Source organism: Coregonus lavaretus, assembly GCF_964263955.1.
Source record: "Coregonus lavaretus genome assembly, contig: HAP1_SCAFFOLD_5059, whole genome shotgun sequence".
Classification (NCBI taxonomy): Eukaryota; Metazoa; Chordata; class Actinopteri; order Salmoniformes; family Salmonidae; genus Coregonus; species Coregonus lavaretus.
In genome coordinates, this window is record NW_028165975.1 from 23,271 (window position 1) to 43,724 (window position 20,454).

Sequence of the window (20,454 nt, forward strand, 5' to 3'; positions counted from 1 at the left end):
ACAGCCCTTAGCTGTGGTATTGTATATTGGCCATATACCACACCTCCTCAGGCCTTATTGCTTAAGTAGAACACATTAGTGTATTATAAGGCATTATAAAGGTCATTAAAATAATTATACATATGTTCTTCATAGAAACTGTTACCCTTTATATATTCTAACAACTCACATTTTAAGATTCATTATTTCATTTGTTCCATGTTAAGGACTCTAACCTAGGAACAAAACTATTTGTCTCCCTCTTCCTGTTGCATGCAGTTCCTCTCTCTCTTCCTCCATTCCTCTAACCCCTCCCTCCCTCCTTTTAACCCCACCCCTCTGGCAGAACCAGGAAGTCCCTCCCCTCCACAAACTCTCTTCTGAGGAAACGAAACTGATCTGAGTCTCTGTGTCGTCTGTCTGTGTGAGAGTGAACAACCGTCCAAATGGCTCAGCAAGGAGTTCTGCTCGACCAGGACCAGTTCTGTTGTTCTGTCTGTCTGGATCTACTGAAGGAGCCGGTCACTACTGCCTGTGGACACAGTTACTGTAGAAGCTGTATTGAGGACTGCTGGGATCAGGATGTTCTGAAAGGGGTCTATAGCTGTCCTCAGTGCAGAGAGACCTTCACTCCAAGGCCTAATCTGAGGAAAAATAACATGTTGGCTGAGTTGGTGGAGAAACTGAAGAAGACAGGACTCCAGGCTGCTCCCCCTCCTGCTCTGTGCTATGCTGGACCTGGAGATGTGGCGTGTGATGTCTGCACTGGGACCAGAAAACAGAAAGCCCTCATGTCCTGTCTGGTGTGTCAGGCCTCTTACTGTGAGACTCACCTCCAACCTCACTATGAATCTCCTGCTTTCAAGAAGCACAAGCTGGTCAAAGCCACCGCACAACTACAGGAGAAGATCTGCTCTCATCATGACAAACTGCTGGAGGTTTTCTGTCGTACCGATCAGCAGTGTATCTGTATGCTGTGTACAATGGATGAACATAAAGGCCATGATACAGTGTCAGCTGCAGCAGAGAGGACTGAGAAACAGGTAAGACCAGAACTACTTGTTGGTGACTGTCTGATAAACAAATAATTAAACATACAGTAGGAACTAAGGCTGTTTGAATATGAGATCATTCAAATTATATCGATCCACGGCAGAACAAATATGAACACAAACCTTGATTATATAGATATGTTAACCCAGATTCTCCAAATGTATCACCATTTTCTAAAGTCAAACACCATTATCATTCGTTATCAAACACCCAATCAGCTCCCCTGTTTTGTGCACTGTTAAAACTATAATCATTCACATAACAACTTAATAATATAATTTCACACAGACACTTCCTCAACATATTAATCCCTATCTTCAATGTGCCCTATGTCCCATTACTATACTATTGATCTACTGGACAAATAAAGCTTGATAGCTCATTGAAGAGTGATTCTCCACAGAGACAGCTGGGGATGAGTCAGCAGAAAGTCCAGCAGAGATTCCAGGAGAGAGAGAAGAAGCTGAAGGAGCTCCAACAGGCTGTGGAGTCTCTCAAGGTGAGTATTGTTGACCAGAGGAGACAGACCATTTCACTTCTCTCCTCCAGTCAGAGAGAGAGAGAGAGGGGCCCGTCTCCAATCCCACTGGCTCCACTGTTGGGAACAGGCTGTCTGGACCCCTTTCAGAGAATAGACTGCTTAATGTAACCAGCGGGATATGAACCCGGGTCTACTGAGGGAGAAACCAACATCTTGACCGTTTCACCAAGAGGACATTCCCTATTGGGCTGAGGGCCGACACAGATTTTGAAGTCGAAGGCGGGGCTACCTCATCACATAACCATGAGTAACCATGACCGACTCATGTCCCCTATACATTAACATGGAGCTCTCTCTCTCTCTCTCTCTCTCTCTCAATTCAATTGAATTCAAAGGGCTTTATTGGCATGGGAAACATATGTTTACATTGCCACAGCAAGTGAAATAGATACTAAACAAAAGTGAAATAAACCACCAGAAATTAACAGTAAACATTACACTCACAAAAGTTTCAATGGAATAGAGACTTTCAAATGTTATAATTCAAGTGCAAACAGAGTGAGCCATTCGCCAGACTGAGTTCTGGAGGTGAAATGGAAATGAATGAGGGAGAGTTAAGTGAGGTAGAAGGTGTGGTGAAGAGCTCAGAACCAGAGCCTGGCATCAATGGACATGATAAAGAAGAATCTGGTGCAGTAGGAGTTACATTGTAGGACAAAGTGGATCCATACCTTTTGGCAGATCCATTTGTGGTTTCATGTTGGGTGGGAAAAGAGTTGGGTGCAGTTGAATCAGTGAAGGTAACCTGTAGTGGACTTGTGAAATTTGTTTGTGTTTCTTCTGACCAGAGGGAGTGGGCGCTCCGTGTCACGCAACTTTGGTCAAGATCTGTTTCTTGCTTTGCTCTTAGGAACAGGGCACCATTGAAAGGAGTGATTTCTGGGGTAGCGTTAAGTGTGGAGGTGGAGAAATTGAAGATGAAGATTCCTGGTGTTTGTGATTCCCGCCGTTTGGTGTGACGCAGACCCGGTGGTGAGCGTAGTGAAACAGAGGAGTCAGTCCTTTTGAGTTATGAGTCTTTACGAGAGAAAGTCATGTTATGATATATCAGTTATCCTGTTAGAGCTTTTGTGGCGAATCCACTGCTCTGATTCAGGTGCAACGTTTATGGTCATGTTGCAGCAGTTTGTAGGAGGGAGATTCCAAGATGTGGGAAGTGTGCAGGAGGGCATGGGATAGAGGATTGTGTAGTTTCGGTGGATAAAGTTGTGTGTGTCAACTGTTGGGATGCCCATGTTGCTGGGGATCTGAAGTGTCCGGTGCGAGAGAGGCAGGTTGAGGTGGCTAGAGTCAGAGTAGTGCAGAAGGTGTCGTATGCTGAGACAGTGAAGGAAGTAGAGGAGGATGGGTCAAGGGTGAGAGATCCTGAGAGGATCCCTGTGAGTAGTAGATCAGTGCCAGCACAGAGGGATAGGCCAACGAGTGATATATGCTTTAGTAAAGTTAGCTTCTTAGCATTCATAGCAATGGTTATCAACTGTACCGCACAAATGGAACGTAAATCACATAAAAAAGATGTTGTGGTGGCAGCTGCAGAGAACTATTTGGGCATACAAGATTAGACTTCAGAAGAGTTACAGGGTGTGTTGAGTGGTGGTGTCCCGTCCTCCCAGGCCGTTGGCATGGTGCAGGAGCAGATAGGGTCAAAGTAGTGGAATGGGGTAGTGGGTATTTAATGAGTGTAGGGTTAGTTGGAAGGTTTTTAATTAAATGTTCCTTTCCCCTTTTCCCATTTTGTATCACAAAGTAAAATAGATTATAGTCCAGTTGGGGGCGTTAATGCAACATATTGGATGCCAACCGCCGTTAAACTCCAAAGAAGAAGAAACATTACATTATGGCAATGTACAGTGTCTCTACCTCTCTCATTACATCACTTTTGCAGTAGTTGGTTGTGTGGGTCTCTGTCTGTCAGCACCCCATTCATAACCAATTGTTGATAGATATTTATAGAGCTCTGATCAGGACGACAATTGATTACTGGTGTACAGTTTATGGAACAGAGGTAAAGACTTGGCTTCAGAAGCTGGACAGAATCCAGTATATAGCTTTAAGGATATGTATTGGTGCATTTAAATCAACATCTGTATGTGCCTTACTGGTGGAGGCAGGAGAGATGCCTTTGTATGTACGGCGTAAAAAATGGTCATTATCTTATTGGGTTGAAAGGCTGTGAGGCTGAGCATCCCACTGCTACTGTTTGGTTTTGGTTGGACAGTTGGAAAGCTTGCTGATGAGAGTGGTTTGAGGGAGTTGGAGGTTGGCCCTTCTGTGGTGATAGGGGATGTTCCTCCATGGTTACTCCCAGACCCTGTTGTTGATCTAACCTTGATAGAGAAAAGGAAAGATTGGTCAGAAGTCAGTGATATAGTGAAACTGGTTGACAATTACATTGGTAGAAGTTTTTATTCTTTTTTACCGCTTTTCACAGATGGATCCAAGGACCCAGATAGTGGGCTCACAGGAGCAGGCGTTTACGTTCCTGAATTTGATGTGCAGATATGTAAAAGACTAACAGATGAACTGTCAGTATACTCAGTTGAACTGTTGACGATAATAGTTGCCCTCCAGTGGGTGGAGGACGTACAACCTGTTAGAATTATAGTATGGTCAGATTCTCTGTCTGTACTGAATAGTTTATCATCTGGTAAATCTAATAGGAGTGACCTGCTATTGGAGGTATTAATGTTATTATGGAGAATTGAGAGAATGGGTGTAGTAGTGAGATTCTGCTGGGTCCCAGCACATTCGGATGTGGAAGGGAATGAAATTGTAGACCAGTTAGCTAAAAGAGCTTTGAAACTAGATATAATTGATATTAATGTTCCACTGGGTAGAGGTGAGGCCAAATGTAAGATCAGAGCCATTTTGATAGATGTGTGGCAGAAGAGATGGTACTCTGAGCACAAGGGCCGGCATTTATATGAATAGTTTACAGTTTTACAGAAAGGTCGATGGACCAAGATTCAAAAGTCCGATTAGGAAGGAAGAGGTGGTGTTTACTAGATTGCGCTTAGGACATTGTACATTGATCTCGTCAAATCATCTGGTTGGCAAGCATGGGAATGGTTTGTGTCTTGAGGGTACGTCGATGAAACGGTGGAGCATGTGTTGTTATATTGTTGTAAGTATGTTGAAGAGAGGGAAAGATTGAAGTGTAGGGTCAGTGAGGTTGGACGGGGTTGGGGGGGTTTGGAAGGGATTTTGGGGATGGGGGAGGGTCTATTAGAAGTTAGTAGGGCTCTTCTTTATTTTCTCAGAAGTACTGAGTTAGGTAGGAGGATTTAGAAATGTTGGAAACCGTGATTGACCACACACTCCAGCACAGTAGGTGGCGGCATGCACCTTTAACGTTGGTTTGTGGGCCGCCATTATATCATAGAAGAAGAAGTTGGTTGTGTGAGAGACTTTGTGGTTCGTGAGGAGGGCTACTATTCTTTTTTCTTTTGGTTCTTGCGTATTTTCTGAATGTATTTCCTCATGGTTTGAGGGTTTGTTTATTGGTTTCCACTGTTTATCGTTTAGAGTTGAGGGGGGAGTAGGGGTAGTTTGTTAGGGCGGCGTTATGGCCTCAACCGAGTGGAGAAGAAACGCTGTCGCTTCGGGTCCGTTCCGGAGAAAGGTGTGGAGGAAGTTTTGCTCATGGTCGGCGAACAGGTTGGAGCGGAACATCTGGACTCTGCATCCAGAATGAACAAGGCGGTGGTTGGGTTAATGAAAAAGGTTTGTCTTGTTGTGAGGGGTGTGTTGGTGCAGATGTCGCCTCTTTCGATAAGAGTTGTGGTGGCTAATCTGCCTCCGTTTATTGCTTCCGAACAGACCCCAAGTAGTTGGTTAGTTTTGGTAAATTTGCAAGTGGTTTCCGTGTGCTCTCGGCTGGGTGCCAAGCGGAATCCGTTAAACATGTCTCTTTTCGTAGACAAGTGTTTGTTTCTTACCAAACCTCAAGGTTACACAGGGGAGGGGTGGAACACAGGGTTTGCTAGCACAGATAGTTTTGGGTGTTTCTAGTGTTGGGATCATCAGTTATAGGCTACAAGCAGCAATATGATTGATAGGTAGGACAGGTATTGAACCCAAATAATCCCTACTCAGATGCGCTAACCTCAACCCTAGTAAACATGCATTATAAAAACCTTCTATATAAAATTATCTCATATTGGGAGTAAATAGCCTCTGAATAGAAAAGAAAAAACACTGCATCTTCCAGCCCACCAATAAATGACATAATGCAACCTTGGCGGTTATCATATTTACCTCAACATGCCCCTCGCTTGCCTGAGAAGGCAGAGTGCTCGATGCTGGTTGATGAATTTGACAATTAATGTACTAGGAGAATACGTTTTTGTCGACCAGAGGTGACTGAATTAATGTTTAGGCTTATTGATAATCATTATAGTAATGAAGTATAATTTCAAAACATGAAAGTTGTCAAGTGGTGGTGGTACCAGGAGGGAGGAGAGTAGAGCAGGGTCAAGTGGTGGTGGTACCAGGAGGGAGGAGAGTAGAGCAGGGTCAAGTGGTGGTGGTACCAGGAGGGAGGAGAGTAGAGCAGGGTCAAGTGGTGGTGGTACCAGGAGGGAGGAGAGTAGAGCAGGGTCAAGTGGTGGTGGTACCAGGAGGGAGGAGAGTAGAGCAGGGTCAAGTGGTGGTGGTACCAGGAGGGAGGAGAGTAGAGCAGGGTCAAGTGGTGGTGGTACCAGGAGGGAGGAGAGTAGAGCAGGGTCAAGTGGTGGTGGTACCAGGAGGGAGGAGAGTAGAGCAGGGTCAAGTGGTGGTGGTACCAGGAGGGAGGAGAGTAGAGCAGGGCCAAGTGGTGGTGGTACCAGGAGGGAGGAGTGTAGAGCAGGGTCAAGTGGTGGTGGTACCAGGAGGGAGGAGTGTAGAGCAGGGTCAAGTGGTGGTGGTACCAGGAGGGAGGAGAGTAGAGCAGGGTCAAGTGGTGGTGGTACCAGGAAGGAGGAGAGTAGAGCAGGGTCAAGTGGTGGTGGTACCAGGAAGGAGGAGAGTAGAGCAGGGTCAAGTGGTGGTGGTACCAGGAGGGAGGAGAGTAGAGCAGGGTCAAGTGGTGGTGGTACCAGGAGGGAGGAGAGTAGAGCAGGGTCAAGTGGTGGTGGTCCAGGAGGGAGGAGAGTAGAGCAGGGTCAAGTGGTGGTGGTACCAGGAGGGAGGAGAGTAGAGCAGGGTCAAGTGGTGGTGGTACCAGGAGGGATGAGAGTAGAGCAGGGTCAAGTGGTGGTGGTACCAGGAGGGAGGAGAGTAGAGCAGGGTCAAGTGGTGGTGGTACCAGGAGGGAGGAGAGTAGAGCAGGGTCAAGTGGTGGTGGTACCAGGAGGGATGAGAGTAGTGCATGGCCAAGTGGTGGTGGTACCAGGAGGGAGGAGAGTAGTGCAGGGTCAAGTGGTGGTGGTACCAGGAGGGAGGAGAGTAGAGCAGGGTCAAGTGGTGGTGCGCAGGCCGTGGAGAAAGCGGTGGTGGGGAGGGTTGCAGCTGGGCTACATGAGCTGAGGCAGGTTTCTGTAGTAACAGAGACTCCGGTGGGCGAAGGCAAATATTGCCTGTCATTGGGGAAGAGGCTCTGATCAGGGGGGAAGTGCAGGGGGGCAGAGACTGGGGAGGAGGAGGACGGTACCGTGCCAATGGAGGAGGAGGAAGAGGGGGGAGGTGAGTCTGCGGGAGCGGAGGACAAGGCGGTCTCGTTTTCAGACGGCTCATTGGATCCAGAGCTGACAGCCAGTCAGGCTGAGGGCCCAGTATATACGGTTAGAGAACTTTCTAGGTTCCTGATGGAGACTAAAGGGGAAAAAGAAGGTTCTGCTGGAGTCTTATTTGATTGATCCTGGAAGGTTTGTAAGGTCAGTACAACACCTGATGAAGAATGAGGGGTTTAGTGTCCTCTCACCCAGGAAGCGGTATAGGCTGAGAAAATGGGTCATGGGTTCTTAAGGGCATGTCTTCAGAATCTGCTTAAATGGATGGTTTTTTCTGGCATGGCGGCTTTATGGGCTTCTCTACTGGTTTCTGATTGTGGTGATTTCCCTCCCACCTCTTATGGAGATTTCACGGTTAGACTTCCTTAACATGAACGGCGGCAAAGACTGGGGGAATATGTCAAACAAAAACATTTAAATGCCATGGCAGAAATCTTAGTGCAGGGGTAGCAAAAGAGGTGTGTAAGGATAGGTTGTTAGTGTTTAGAGCCCAAATAATGACCTTGTCTTTGCTTTCATAAATGTGTCTGCACCTGGTCCTCTGTAGCTCAGCTGGTAGAGCACGGCGCTTGTAACGCCAGGGTAGTGGGTTCGATCCCCGGGACCACCCATACACAAAAATGTATGCACACATGACTGTAAGTCGCTTTGGATAAAAGCGTCTGCTAAATGGCATATTATTATTATTATTATCCTGGGTGTTCTCAGGTTCTGCTCACAGACCTTTCCAAACTCTCTCTGTCACAGAGAAATCACATAGACCTTTCCCTGGCCTTTCACAAACTCTCAGCTGCTGTCTCTCAGACGGTCTGCCTGTGGATTTTTATAAAAAGTTCTGGGGAATTATTGGACAGAACGTGTGTTGCGTGAGTGCGTCGGGGTGGGGGAGCTGTCGCTAAGCTGTAGACGGATAGCTTTTAGTCTCCAACCCAAACAAGTAGATTTGAGCGATTTAAAGAACTGGAGGCCTGTGGCATTGCTCTGTTTGGACTATAAGGTCTTTGCCAAGGTCCTCGTTAACAGACTGAAGTCCCACCTGGACTCTATTGTACACAAGGACCAAACGTACTGTGTACCAGGACGCTCAAACACAGACAATCTGTTCATAATCAGGAGAAAGCCTTTGATAGGGTGGACCATGAATATCTGTTCAATGTGTTGTTTTGGTTGTGGGGAGAATTTTGTGGCCTGTGTTCAAATGCTGTACGCTGGGGCTTCATGTATGGTCAAGGTGTGGGGAGGGCTCAGTAGGCCAGTCTGGGTAGGGAGGGGCATTCACCAGGGATGCCCTCTGTCAGGACAGCTATACACTCTTGTTATTGAGCCCTTTCTGGGCCTGCTACGCAGGAGGCTACAGGGAGTGTGGGAGCCAGGCATAGGGTTGGGGACAGGCATAGCAGTGTCAGCATACGCTGATGACGTCTGTGTTGGTTAGGGATGAGCAGAACCTACAGGCCCTGGAGAATAGTTTGAGGGTGTACGAGGGGGCGTTTTCTGCTTAGGTAAACTGGGGCAAGAGTGAGGCTCTGTTATGTTGGGCATGGAGGGACAGGGCACCTCCGCAGCTTCCAGGGGGGTTGCAGTGGGGCTGTGAGTGGCTCAAGATGCTTGGGGTGTATCTGGGCTCGGAGGGTTGGGATAGGAAGAACTGGGAAGGAGTGTCACAAGCGGTGGTGTCGAGGCTGACGAAGTGGAGGTGGCTCATCTCCCAAGTGGCATACAGAGGGACGGTGCTGATCATGAACAACTTGGTGGCATCCTCTCTATGGCTTAAATTGGCCATTCTCAACGCCCCCGGTGGTCTGCTTGTGGACCTGCAGCGCAAGTTAGTGATTTTAAATTAGTGCACGCAAATTAGTGCACCTCCGCAGCTTCCAGGCGTTCTGCTTGTGGACAGCAGAGACTGGGGACTGGCAGGAGAGTCTGGAGGACTTACTGACTTTTAACACTCTGAGCTTAGTGGGAGTGAAGGGGCATCAGTGGCAGGGGGTTGTGGGGGCTGAGAGCATGGCAGGGTATAGGTGGAGGGGCTCTATAAGCTCCCAGTGCTGGAAAGGTCAGGGGTCGTCCAGTGGAGGGTATTACATGGAGCCCTGGACACCAATAGCTGGTTGGCTCGGGTTGACCTGGGAGTTGGGGAGGGGTGTCCGTTTTCTGCAATGACAGACTGTTCATCATGTTTTTTCTGTGTTGCCAGGGTAATGCCATTACTGTTGACGCCTTAGGGTTGAGTTTGAGTTGTACAAAATGATCAACAGTGTGGAGATGTTTCAGGAGGTATGGGGGCTCAGGGGGGCTGTCTGTACGGCTGGAGAGGAGGGGTTGGATGGACGGTTGGAATGTGGTGCTGGTTGGTGTATTGTACTGTGGTGTTGGGTACTGGATAATGGGATTGTGTGGAGGTTGTGGTGGCACGCAATGTGCTTTTAGGAGGGGGGGTGTTAGTGTAATGAGGATGGCTCATTAAAGTAAGACAAGTCTCTCTCTCTCTCTCTCTCTCTCTCTTAACAGCGCTCTGCACAGGCAGCAGTGGAGGACAGTGATAAGATCTTTACTGAGCTGATCCGCTCCATTGAGAGAAGGCGCTCTGAGGTGAAGGAGCTGATCAGAGCCCAAGAGAAGGCTCAAGTGAGTCAAGCTGAAGGACTCCTGGAGCAACTGGAGCAGGAGATAGCTGAGCTGAGGAAGAGAAGCACTGAGCTGGAGCAGCTCTCACACACAGAGGATCACATCCATTTCCTCCAGGTAACTCAACTGCCTTGATACATGTGATATGAAATTAAAACTCTCAATCAGTTGGTTCTGCTCTGCTCTGTCTCTGTCTCTGTCTCTTGTGTCTCCTGAGTGGCGCAGTGGTCTAAGGCACTGCATCGCAGTGCTAACTGTGCCACTAGAGATCCTGGTTCGAATCCAGGCTCTGTCGCAGCCGGCCGCGACCGGGAGACTCATGGGCGGCGCACAATTGGCCCAGCGTCGTCCAGGGTAGGGGTGGGAATGGCCGGCAGGGATGTAGCTCAGTTGATAGAGCATGGCGTTTGCAAAGCCAGGGTTGTGGGTTCGTTTCCCACGGGGGGCCAGTATAAAAAAAATATGTATTCACTAACTGTAAGTCGCTCTGGATAAGAGCGTCTGCTAAATGACTAAAATGTAAAAATGTAAATGTCTCTCTCTCTCTCTCTCTCCAGAGTTATCAGTCTCTCTCCAGTACCAGTGTATCTTCAGACTTACCCAGCATCGTTGTCCGTCCTCTTCAGTACTTTGGAGATGTGAGTAAGACTGTGTCTGAACTGAGAGAGAAACTAGAAGACGTCCTTAAAGGAGAATGGACCAAGATCTCCACTACAGGTGTGTTGAAAATAATAAGAACATCAACTTTAGACCATTGAAAGTTCCCTACTAGTCATATACATGTGGAATATGGTATGATGATAACATTCCCTCTCTCTGTGAATGTGTTTGTGTGTCTGTAGTGAATATAGTGGATGTTGTACTGCCTCCAGAGCCCAAGACCAGAGAACAGTTCTTACAATGTGAGTCTCTTTATTCTGAAGTAACTAACAGTCTCTTTTTACTGACACTCCTAACAATCCCTCTAGAAATATACAGCAATAGTAGATCTAATCAAAGACTGGGTATCTATCTGACTCCTCATATTTCTCTGATTTGATCTCTGCTGTGCTCTAATCAAAGACAGGGTAGATACAGTATCTGACTTCACTTATTGTTCTAACTCCCCTCATTGGTCTCTGCTCTGCTCTTCTCCCAGATTCCTGTCAGCTCACACTGGACCCAAACACAGCAGGCACACGCCTCTCTCTGTCTGAAGGGAACAGAAAGGTGACCCATACAGACCAAGTCCAACCATATCCTGTTCATCCAGACAGATTCACAAACTACCAGGTTCTGTGTAGAGAGGGTCTGTCTGGACGCTGTTACTGGGAGGTGGAGTGGAGTGGGTGGTGTGTTACAGCAGTCTCATATAAAGACATCAGCAGAACAGGGACAGATGGTAGATTTGGATACAATAACAAGTCCTGGAGTTTAGAGTGCTATAGTGGTGGTTGTTGGTTCAGACACAATAATGTTGAGACTGAAGTATCAGGCCCTCAGTCCTCCAGAGTAGGAGTGGACCTGGATCACAAGGCAGGTACTCTGTCCTTCTACAGTGTCTCTGACACAATGACCCTCCTCCACAGAGTCCAGACCACATTCACTCAGCCCCTCTATCCTGGGTTTAGGCTCTATAATGGTACTGCTGAGCTGGTTAAACTGTAGTAGGGTCCACATAGATACTAGTCATGCTGGTGTAGTCTATAGCTGAGCTGGTTAAACTGTAGTAGGGTCCACATAGATACTAGTCATGCTGGTGTAGTCTATAGCTGAGCTGGTTAAACTGTAGTAGAGTCCACATAGATACTAGTCATGCTGGTGTAGTCTATAGCTGAGCTGGTTAAACTGTAGTATGGTCCACATAGATACTAGTCATGCTGGTGTAGTCTATAGCTGAGCTGGTTAAACTGTAGTAGGGTCCACATAGATACTAGTCATGCTGGTGTAGTCTATAGCTGAGCTGGTTAAACTGTAGTAGGGTCCACATAGATACTAGTCATGCTGGTGTAGTCTATAGCTGAGCTGGTTAAACTGTAGTAGGGTCCACATAGATACTAGTCATGCTGGTGTAGTCTATAGCTGAGCTGGTTAAACTGTAGTAGGGTCCACATAGATACTAGTCATGCTGGTGTAGTCTATAGCTGAGCTGGTTAAACTGTAGTAGGGTCCACATAGATACTAGTCATGCTGGTGTAGTCTATAGCTGAGCTGGTTAAACTGTAGTAGGGTCCACATAGATACTAGTCATGCTGGTGTAGTCTATAGCTGAGCTGGTTAAACTGTAGTAGGGTCCACATAGATACTAGTCATGCTGGTGTAGTCTATAGCTGAGCTGGTTAAACTGTAGTAGGGTCCACATAGATACTAGTCATGCTGGTGGTGATGGTCCCCAGATGTGATGATTCATTCTGCTCTGTTTTTATGTACAATGATTTGATTGATTTGATCTTCAGAAGATTTTGTGAATTACAATTCAATGCATTCATATTATTTGTAAGTGCAACGTTTTAATCTTATACATTTACATTAATCATGATGTTTGCTGTTAATGTATTATGGTTATCATTCAGAACCATTGAAATATTTTCTCAATTGGTTCTCTGTCTCAATGTAATTTTCCTCAGTATCATGGAACAGGTAGTGTTACTTACTTGCTCACTGGCATTATAATATTAGAATATCATACTGTAATGTTAGTGGTTGCCTCATTAGAATATTATAATGTAATGTTAGTGGTTGCCTCATTAGAATATTATAATGTAATGTTAGTGGTTGCCTCATTAGAATATTAGAATATCATACTGTAATGTTAGTGGTTGCCTCATTAGAATATTAGAATATCATACTGTAATGTTAGTGGTTGCCTCATTAGAATATTAGAATATCATACTGTAATGTTAGTGGTTGCCTCATTAGAATATCATACTGTAATGTTAGTGGTTGCCTCATTAGAATATCATACTGTGATGTTAGTGCTTGCCTCATTAGAATATCATACTGTAATGTTAGTGGTTGCCTCATTAGAAATCATACTGTAATGTTAGTGGTTGCCTCATTAGAATATCATACTGTAGTGTTAGTGGTTGCCTCATTAGAATATCATACTGTGATGTTAGTGGTTGCCTCATTAGAATATCATACTGTAATATTAGTGGTTGCCTCATTAGAATATCATACTGTAATGTTAGTGGTTGCCTCATTAGAATATCATACTGTGATGTTAGTGCTTGCCTCATTAGAATATCATACTGTAATGTTAGTGGTTGCCTCATTAGAATATCATACTGTAATGTTAGTGGTTGCCTCATTAGAATATCATACTGTGATGTTAGTGCTTGCCTCATTAGAATATCATACTGTAATGTTAGTGGTTGCCTCATTAGAAATCATACTGTAATGTTAGTGGTTGCCTCATTAGAATATCATACTGTGATGTTAGTGCTTGCCTCATTAGAATATCATACTGTAATGTTAGTGGTTGCCTCGTTAGAATATCATACTGTAATGTTAGTGGTTGCCTCATTAGAATATCATACTGTAATGTTAGTGGTTGCCTCATTAGAATATCATACTGTAATGTTAGTGGTTGCCTCGTTAGAATATCATACTGTAATGTTAGTGGTTGCCTCATTAGAATATCATACTGTAATGTTAGTGGTTGCCTCATTAGAATATCATACTGTAATGTTAGTGGTTGCCTCATTAGAATATCATACTGTAATGTCAGTGGTTGCCTCATTAGAATATCATACTGTAATGTTAGTGGTTGCCTCATTAGAATATTAGAATATCATACTGTAATGTTATTGGTTGCCTCATTAGAATATCATACTGTAATGTTAGTGGTTGCCTCGTTAGAATATCATACTGTAATGTTAGTGGTTGCCTCATTCGAATATCATACTGTAATGTTAGTGGTTGCCTCGTTAGAATATCATACTGTAATGTTACAGTGAGGGAAAAAAGTATTTGATCCCCTGCTGATTTTGTACGTTTGCAAACTGACAAAGAAATGATCAGTCTATAATTTTAATGGTAGGTTTATTTGAACAGTGAGAGACAGAATAACAACAAAAAAATTATAAATTGTTATAAATTGATTTGTATTTTAATGAGGGGAATAAGTATTTGACCCCTCTGCAAAACATGACTTAGTACTTGGTGGCAAAACCCTTGTTGTCAATCACAGAGGTCAGACGTTTCTTGTAGTTGGGCACCAGGTTTGCACACATCTCAGGAGGGATTTTGTCCCACTCCTCTTTGCAGATCTTCTCCAAGTCATTAAGGTTTCGAGGCTGACGTTTGGCAACTCGAACCTTCAGCTCCCTCCACAGATTTTCTATGGGATTAAGGTCTGGAGACTGGCTAGGCCACTCCAGGACCTTAATGTGGTTCTTCTTGAGCCACTCCTTTGTTGCCTTGGCCGTGTGTTTTGGGTCATTCTCATGCTAGTCATGCTGGTGTAGTCTATAGCTGAGCTGGTTAAACGGTAGTAGGGTCCACATAGATACGATGTGATGATTCATTCTGCTCTGTTTTATGTACAATGATTTGACTGATTTGATCTTCAGAAGATGTTATGAATTAAAATGTAATTCATTCATATTTATTTAAGTGCAATGTTTTGATCTTGTACATTCACATGAATCATGATGTATGTTTCTGATGTATGTTGGTTGACATTCAGGACCATTTAAATGTTTTCTCAATTGGTTCTCTGTCTCAATGTCATTTTCCTCAGTATCATGGAACAGGTAGTGTTACTTACTTGCTAATTGAACTATATGGGCCGGTTTCCAGGACACAGATGAAGCCTAGTACTAGACTAAAAAGCATGTTCAATGGAGATGTCCGGGAAACCCGCCCTAAGTTTGGCATCTTTTATTCTCCCATACTGCTTAGTCAAGCAATATTAAACCTGTCCAGCAGGTGATGCTATTAACTAAACAAAAAAAACAGCAGATATCTTGACTTGTCACTCAGTATATCAGTAATGTTCAGAATTGTACTTTAATATCATTGGAGATTGATGGTCTTTTTAATCCACTACCCAGAGTCAGGAACAGATGAAGTTAGGTCTGCTACTGTTCAGTTATTAAATATGATTCATGGTAATGGGAAATAAAAAATACATCTAGTAGTAGTTTTCCTTTGCTATTTATTCCAAGGTGTGTCTTTAACTTGTAAATGGATTGTGTTGAAGCTGGCATGTGGTGTGGATGATAGAATAGAGTGAATAGAGGAGAGAAGAGAGGAGGAGAGGAGAACATCATATAGAAGACAGATAAGATAGAGAGACAATTCATACCCAGGGGAGTTACTGATTCTGGCCCAAATGACACCCTGTTCCCTACGTAGTGCACTAGGCTACTTCTGATCAGATCTAAAGTAGTGCACTACATAGGGAATAGGGTGGAGATTTGCTCACTGTCATTAGAATGAAGATTTCCATACAGGAGTTACTGTCTCTGTCCCAAATCTCTCCCTGTTCCCTACGTAGTGCACTAGGCTTCTTCTGACCAGATCTATAGTAGTCTTCTAGATTTTACATGTTTTCTCCCTGTCGTTAGAAAATGACAATATGGTAATGACTTTAGTGGTTTCCTCCCCCTTTGTTTTTATTGGTTGTGTGTTATGTGTGTTGTTGTGTTAGGTTTTCCCCCTGTGTTCCTAATGGAAAATCCATTAACAATGAATCACAAACAAATTATATTCCAGTTGTGTTTAGACAACTTCATGGCTGACATCCCCCAGTTCTGTTAAGACCCATTGAACTGGGTCACATTCTAAATGGTCACTTGTATTGATAGTCCATACTGGGCCTAACTGGGGTTAACCATACTGGAGGGTTTCTTTCTGCACACATATTCACTCATCTCCAGAACTTTACCTGATGTCCTCTCTCTCTCTCTCTCTCTCTCTCTCTCTCTCTCTCTCTCTCTCTCTCTCTCTGTCTCTCTGTCTCTCTGTCTCTCTGTCTCTCTGTCTCTCTGTCTCTGTCTCTCTGTCTCTCTGTCTCTGTCTCTCTGTCTCATTAGAACTTGACTCAGCTCTGTAGTGTTAGCCAGCCCAGTTTGGCCCTGCTTGGCTTGACTCAGCTCTGTAGTGTTAGCCAGCCCAGTTTGGCCCTGCTTGACTCAGCTCTGTAGTGTTAGCCAGCCCAGTTTGGCCCTGCTTGACTCAGCTCTGTAGTGTTAGCCAGCCCAGTTTGGCCCTGCTTGACTCAGCTCTGTAGTGTTAGCCAGCCCAGTTTGGCCCTGCTTGACTCAGCTCTGTAGTGTTAGCCAGCCCAGTTTGGCCCTGCTTGACTCAGCTCTGTAGTGTTAGCCAGCCCAGTTTGGCCCTGCTTGACTCAGCTCTGTATTGTTAGCCAGCCTAGTTTGGCCCTGCTTGACTCAGCTCTGTAGTGTTAGCCAGCCCAGTTTGGCCCTGCTTGGCTTGACTCAGCTCTGTAGTGTTAGCCAGCCCAGTTTGGCCCTGCTTGACTCAGCTCTGTAGTGTTAGCCAGCCCAGTTTGGCCCTGCTTGGCTTGACTCAGTTCTATAGTGACAAACCGTCATCAGTGTTCGGAGGGGATCAGTCTGATCAAGGAGAGGCGCAGAATCACTGATCTGGACCACTTAGTGAGTCAATATTTCAGATGCAAGTGGATTTGTAGATTAGTGAGTCTGTGCAGTTCACCGCAATGGATTTGATCTAAAACATGCACAATGTCATGAAGACCACTGCTACTCCATAGAATGAAACCATCCCCTATGAGGACTAATGACCAACACTGAAACTCACCACACTATGCTGTACTGACAGCATCATCATCACACTAGCATTAATGTTCACACTCTGGGGCTCATTTGTCCACATTTAAACTGGTCTAGGTCTCCTTACAGGTAAGACACATTTAAACTGGTCTAGGTCTCCTTACAGGTAAGACACATTTAAACTGGTCTAGGTCTCCTTCCAGTATGACACATTTAAACTGGTCTAGGTCTCCTTACAGGTGAGACACATTTAAACTGGTCTAGGTCTCCTTACAGGTGAGACACATTTAAACTGGTCTAGGTCTCCTTACAGGTGAGACACATTTAAACTGGTCTAGGTCTCCTTACAGGTAAGACACATTTAAACTGGTCTAGGTCTCCTTACAGGTTGGACACATGGGTCTAGAGGTCTCTAGTGGTTGAGTCTTGGTCTGGGTCTCACTGGTTCTGTTCCAATCAGTCTTGTCTCCATCTCTGGTATATTCAGTACCAATACACCAACGTCATACACTCCAGACCTGGGTTCCAGTGCTTAATTTGAGCCGGATCTGGCACCTCTCAGATTTGACCTAATTTGTTCCAGCACCTATTTGCCCGGCTCCGGTACCTCACGCGGCATTATTTACACAATTTGTTCACTGTTTGCACTGTAAACATTTAACAAAGCGATCAGAGTTAAATCAAGTTGCCTCCTGGTTATATCTCCCACCTCCTAGAAAAACCATCATGTAAAAGTGCGGAGATCCTTCTGTGCAATCATCCTAATCCTTCCCCATTGATTTCAGACCTGCTCTCTTATTTCTACATATGTCCATCCACCGACGAAGTTCACGGGGGGGGGGTTGAGGGTTGAAACTAGCAAAGGAGTGGCTGGAATGTAGAGTAACATGTTCTGCCTCGGAGGTAAAAAAGCAACAAAGAGCCCTCAGAATAAAGGGTTTTGAACATGCCCAAACAATGGCCCAAAAAATGAGAAATTACCCGGCTCTTCACAAGCACTTTGTAGTGTATGATGAATTATGACTTTGCTAATGTTTTCAAGTGGAACCTGAGAGGATGTTTATTCAGTTTCAGAGGGAGCCGTTTTAGAGGGACACCCCATAGAACAGAGGGAGTCTGTGTGTTGTAGACAGGGGATTGGTCAGTATGGGGAACCCCCATATTTTGGGAAAGATTATAAGTACTGGGTTTGAACAAAGAAGATCAGAACAGACTTATTCTTTTGGGACTCTGTTCTCCGGATGCTATATACATCTGTAAACTTATGCTGAAATCTTGTGATATAAATAAAACTTATGATCAAAGCTCAGTATAAGCGGACTCCTTTGTTTCAGAGCAATAATTAGCAACATTGACTCGACACTACAATTTCACCACAGCAGCTGAGGATGCCTCCCGCGACGGCGTGACCATCACAGCTATAGTGGCCTTGCCATGCGGATATCCTCGCATGCGTTTGGTAACAATCTAGGTCTTATGTGTCATGCACTTCAACAACTATCTGAATTGGCACTCGAGCTCCAAACGAGAGACTGCACAATTATTACTGCACATAGGGCAGTCACCAGGGAAGTGATGGTGTTATTACTGCACACAGGGCAGTCACCAGGGAAGTGATGGTGTTATTACTGCACACAGGGCAGTCACCAGGGAAGTGAGGGTGTTATTACTGCACACAGGGCAGTCACCAGGGAAGTGATGGTGTTATTACTGCACACAGGGCAGTCACCAGGGAAGTGAGGGTGTTATTACTGCACACAGGGCAGTCACCAGGGAAGTGAGGGTGTTATTACTGCACACAGGGCAGTCACCAGGGAAGTGAGGGTGTTATTACTGCACACAGGGCAGTCACCAGGGAAGTGAGGGTGTTATTATTGCACACAGGGCAGTCACCAGGGAAGTGAGGGTGTTATTACTGCACACAGGGCAGTCACCAGTGGACAATACAGGATACAGCCAGTTCATAGAGGAGCTGAAGGTGCTTTATGCTCAATACTGGCCAGAGGATGCAGGAGCACTGTATGGAGAAACAGTGATAGAATCTCTCTGCCAGAGGTTTGGCATTGACAGTCCACGTACGGTCATACGGGCCTACAGGCAGTACAGGGACACTGATGGTAATGATAAAGGAGACTTTCCAGATGGACTTAAAGAGATGTTGATGGAGGTCAGCACCATCCCCATCTCCAGATGGACTTAAAGAGATGTTGATGGAGGTCAGCACCACCCCCATCTCCAGATGGACTTAAAGAGATGTTGATGGTGTTCAACACCATCCCCATCTCCAGATGGACTTAAAGAGATGTTGATGGTGGTCAGCACCATCCCCATCTCCAGATGGACTTAAATAGATGTTGATGGTGTTCAGCACCATCCCCATCTCCAGATGGACTTAAAGAGATGTTGATGGAGGTCAGCACCATCCCCATCTCCAGATGGACTTAAAGAGATGTTGATGGAGGTCAGCACCATCCCCATCTCCAGATGGACTTAAAGAGATGTTGATGGAGGTCAGCACCATCCCCATCTCCAGATGGACTTAAAGAGATGTTGATGGTGGTCAGCACCATCCCCATCTCCAGATGGACTTAAAGAGATGTTGATGGAGGTCAGCACCATCCCCATCTCCAGATGGACTTAAAGAGATGTTGATGGAGGTCAGCACCATCCCCATCTCCAGATGGACTTAAAGAGATGTTGATGGAGGACAGCACCATCCCCATCTCCAGATGGACTTAAAGAGATGTTGATGGAGGTCAGCACCATCCCATCTCCAGATTGACTTAAAGAGATGTTGATGGTGGTCAGCACCATCCCCATCTCCAGATGGACTTAAAGAGATGTTGATGGAGGTCAGCACCATCCCTATCTCCAGATGGACTTAAAAAGATGTTGATGGAGGTCAGCACCATCCCCATCTCCAGATGGACTTAAAGAGATGTTGATGGAGGTCAGCACCATCCCCATCTCCAGATGGACTTAAAGAGATGTTGATGGAGGTCAGCACCATCCCCATCTCAAGATGGACTTAAAGAGATGTTGATGGAGGTCAGCACCATCCCCATCTCCAGATGGACTTAAAGAGATATTGATGGAGGTCAGCACCATCCCTATCTCCAGATGGACTTAAAGAGATGTTGATGGACTTAAAGATGGACTTAAAGAGATGTTGATGGTGGTCAGCACCATCCCCATCTCCAGATGGACTTAAAGAGATGTTGATGGAGGTCAGCACCATCCCCATCTCCAGTGCAGAAGGCCAGCAGGGATTTCTCAAATGAATCTGATTTGCACCTCAACCCGCGCCTCTCTGCATACCTCCCACCATATCAGGGCTACTCTTTCTGAACCTTGTTGGCCCACCCCTGACCAAATTCAACCCAGTCCCCTATGTGAGGTCATGGATTGCTAAAGGACCCAGATGTGTCACAGACACCAGGAGCAAAACAAGAGATAGGGAGGAGAAGACGCACCAGGAAATGGCCGTGTTGTGGAAGGTTCTGGAAAACTTTACAAACTTGTTCTGTCCTGTGAAGTTAATCTGAATATGCGCTTCATATTATCAGATAGGCAGGGGGCCTATATACTATAATATGTGTTCTGCTGTAGCATACATTGATTTATTTTATTTGAAGTATATTCTGATATCAAATCAAATGTTTGTCCTACAGTGATGTCTTGAAAGTATATGAAATGTGAGTATTGTAAGCCCCACCTCTGAGTATATGAAATGTGAGTATTGTAAGCCCCACCTCTGAGTATATGAAATGTGAGTCTTGTAAGCCCCACCTCTGAGTATATG

General features: G+C 45.3%; 1 protein-coding gene across 2 annotated transcripts; it reads left to right on the top strand.

Moving 5' to 3' along the window:
- Positions 1-344: 344 nt before the first annotated feature.
- On the top strand, positions 345-15,033 carry LOC311115252 (E3 ubiquitin/ISG15 ligase TRIM25-like). 2 transcript variants are annotated; one of them, XR_014611209.1, is made up of 8 exons: positions 345-1,022; positions 1,436-1,531; positions 9,796-10,029; positions 10,470-10,629; positions 10,755-10,814; positions 11,051-11,558; positions 11,622-11,827; positions 14,347-15,033. XR_014611209.1 is itself a non-coding variant. In XM_084190447.1 (6 exons), exons 1-6 carry the CDS (start codon positions 426-428, stop codon positions 11,557-11,559), a joined length of 1,656 nt encoding a protein of 551 aa, XP_084046573.1. In that variant the 5' UTR covers positions 345-425; the 3' UTR covers positions 11,560-11,624. The 2 variants fall into 2 exon arrangements, 1 of the variants encoding a protein (XP_084046573.1); XM_084190447.1 differs by lacking the exon at positions 14,347-15,033 and having other exon boundaries at positions 11,051-11,624.
- The last annotated feature ends 5,421 nt before the right edge of the window (positions 15,034-20,454 follow it).

Coding starts and splice junctions, on each gene's coding strand:
- LOC311115252 (XM_084190447.1), top strand. CDS start 426: ATGGCTCAGCAAGGAGTTCTGCTCGACCAGGACCAGTTCTGTTGTTCT. Junction 10,030..10,469: donor ATCACATCCATTTCCTCCAG/GTAACTCAACTG, acceptor CTCTCTCTCCAG/AGTTATCAGTCTCTCTCCAG. Junction 10,815..11,050: donor CAGAGAACAGTTCTTACAAT/GTGAGTCTCTTT, acceptor CTCTTCTCCCAG/ATTCCTGTCAGCTCACACTG.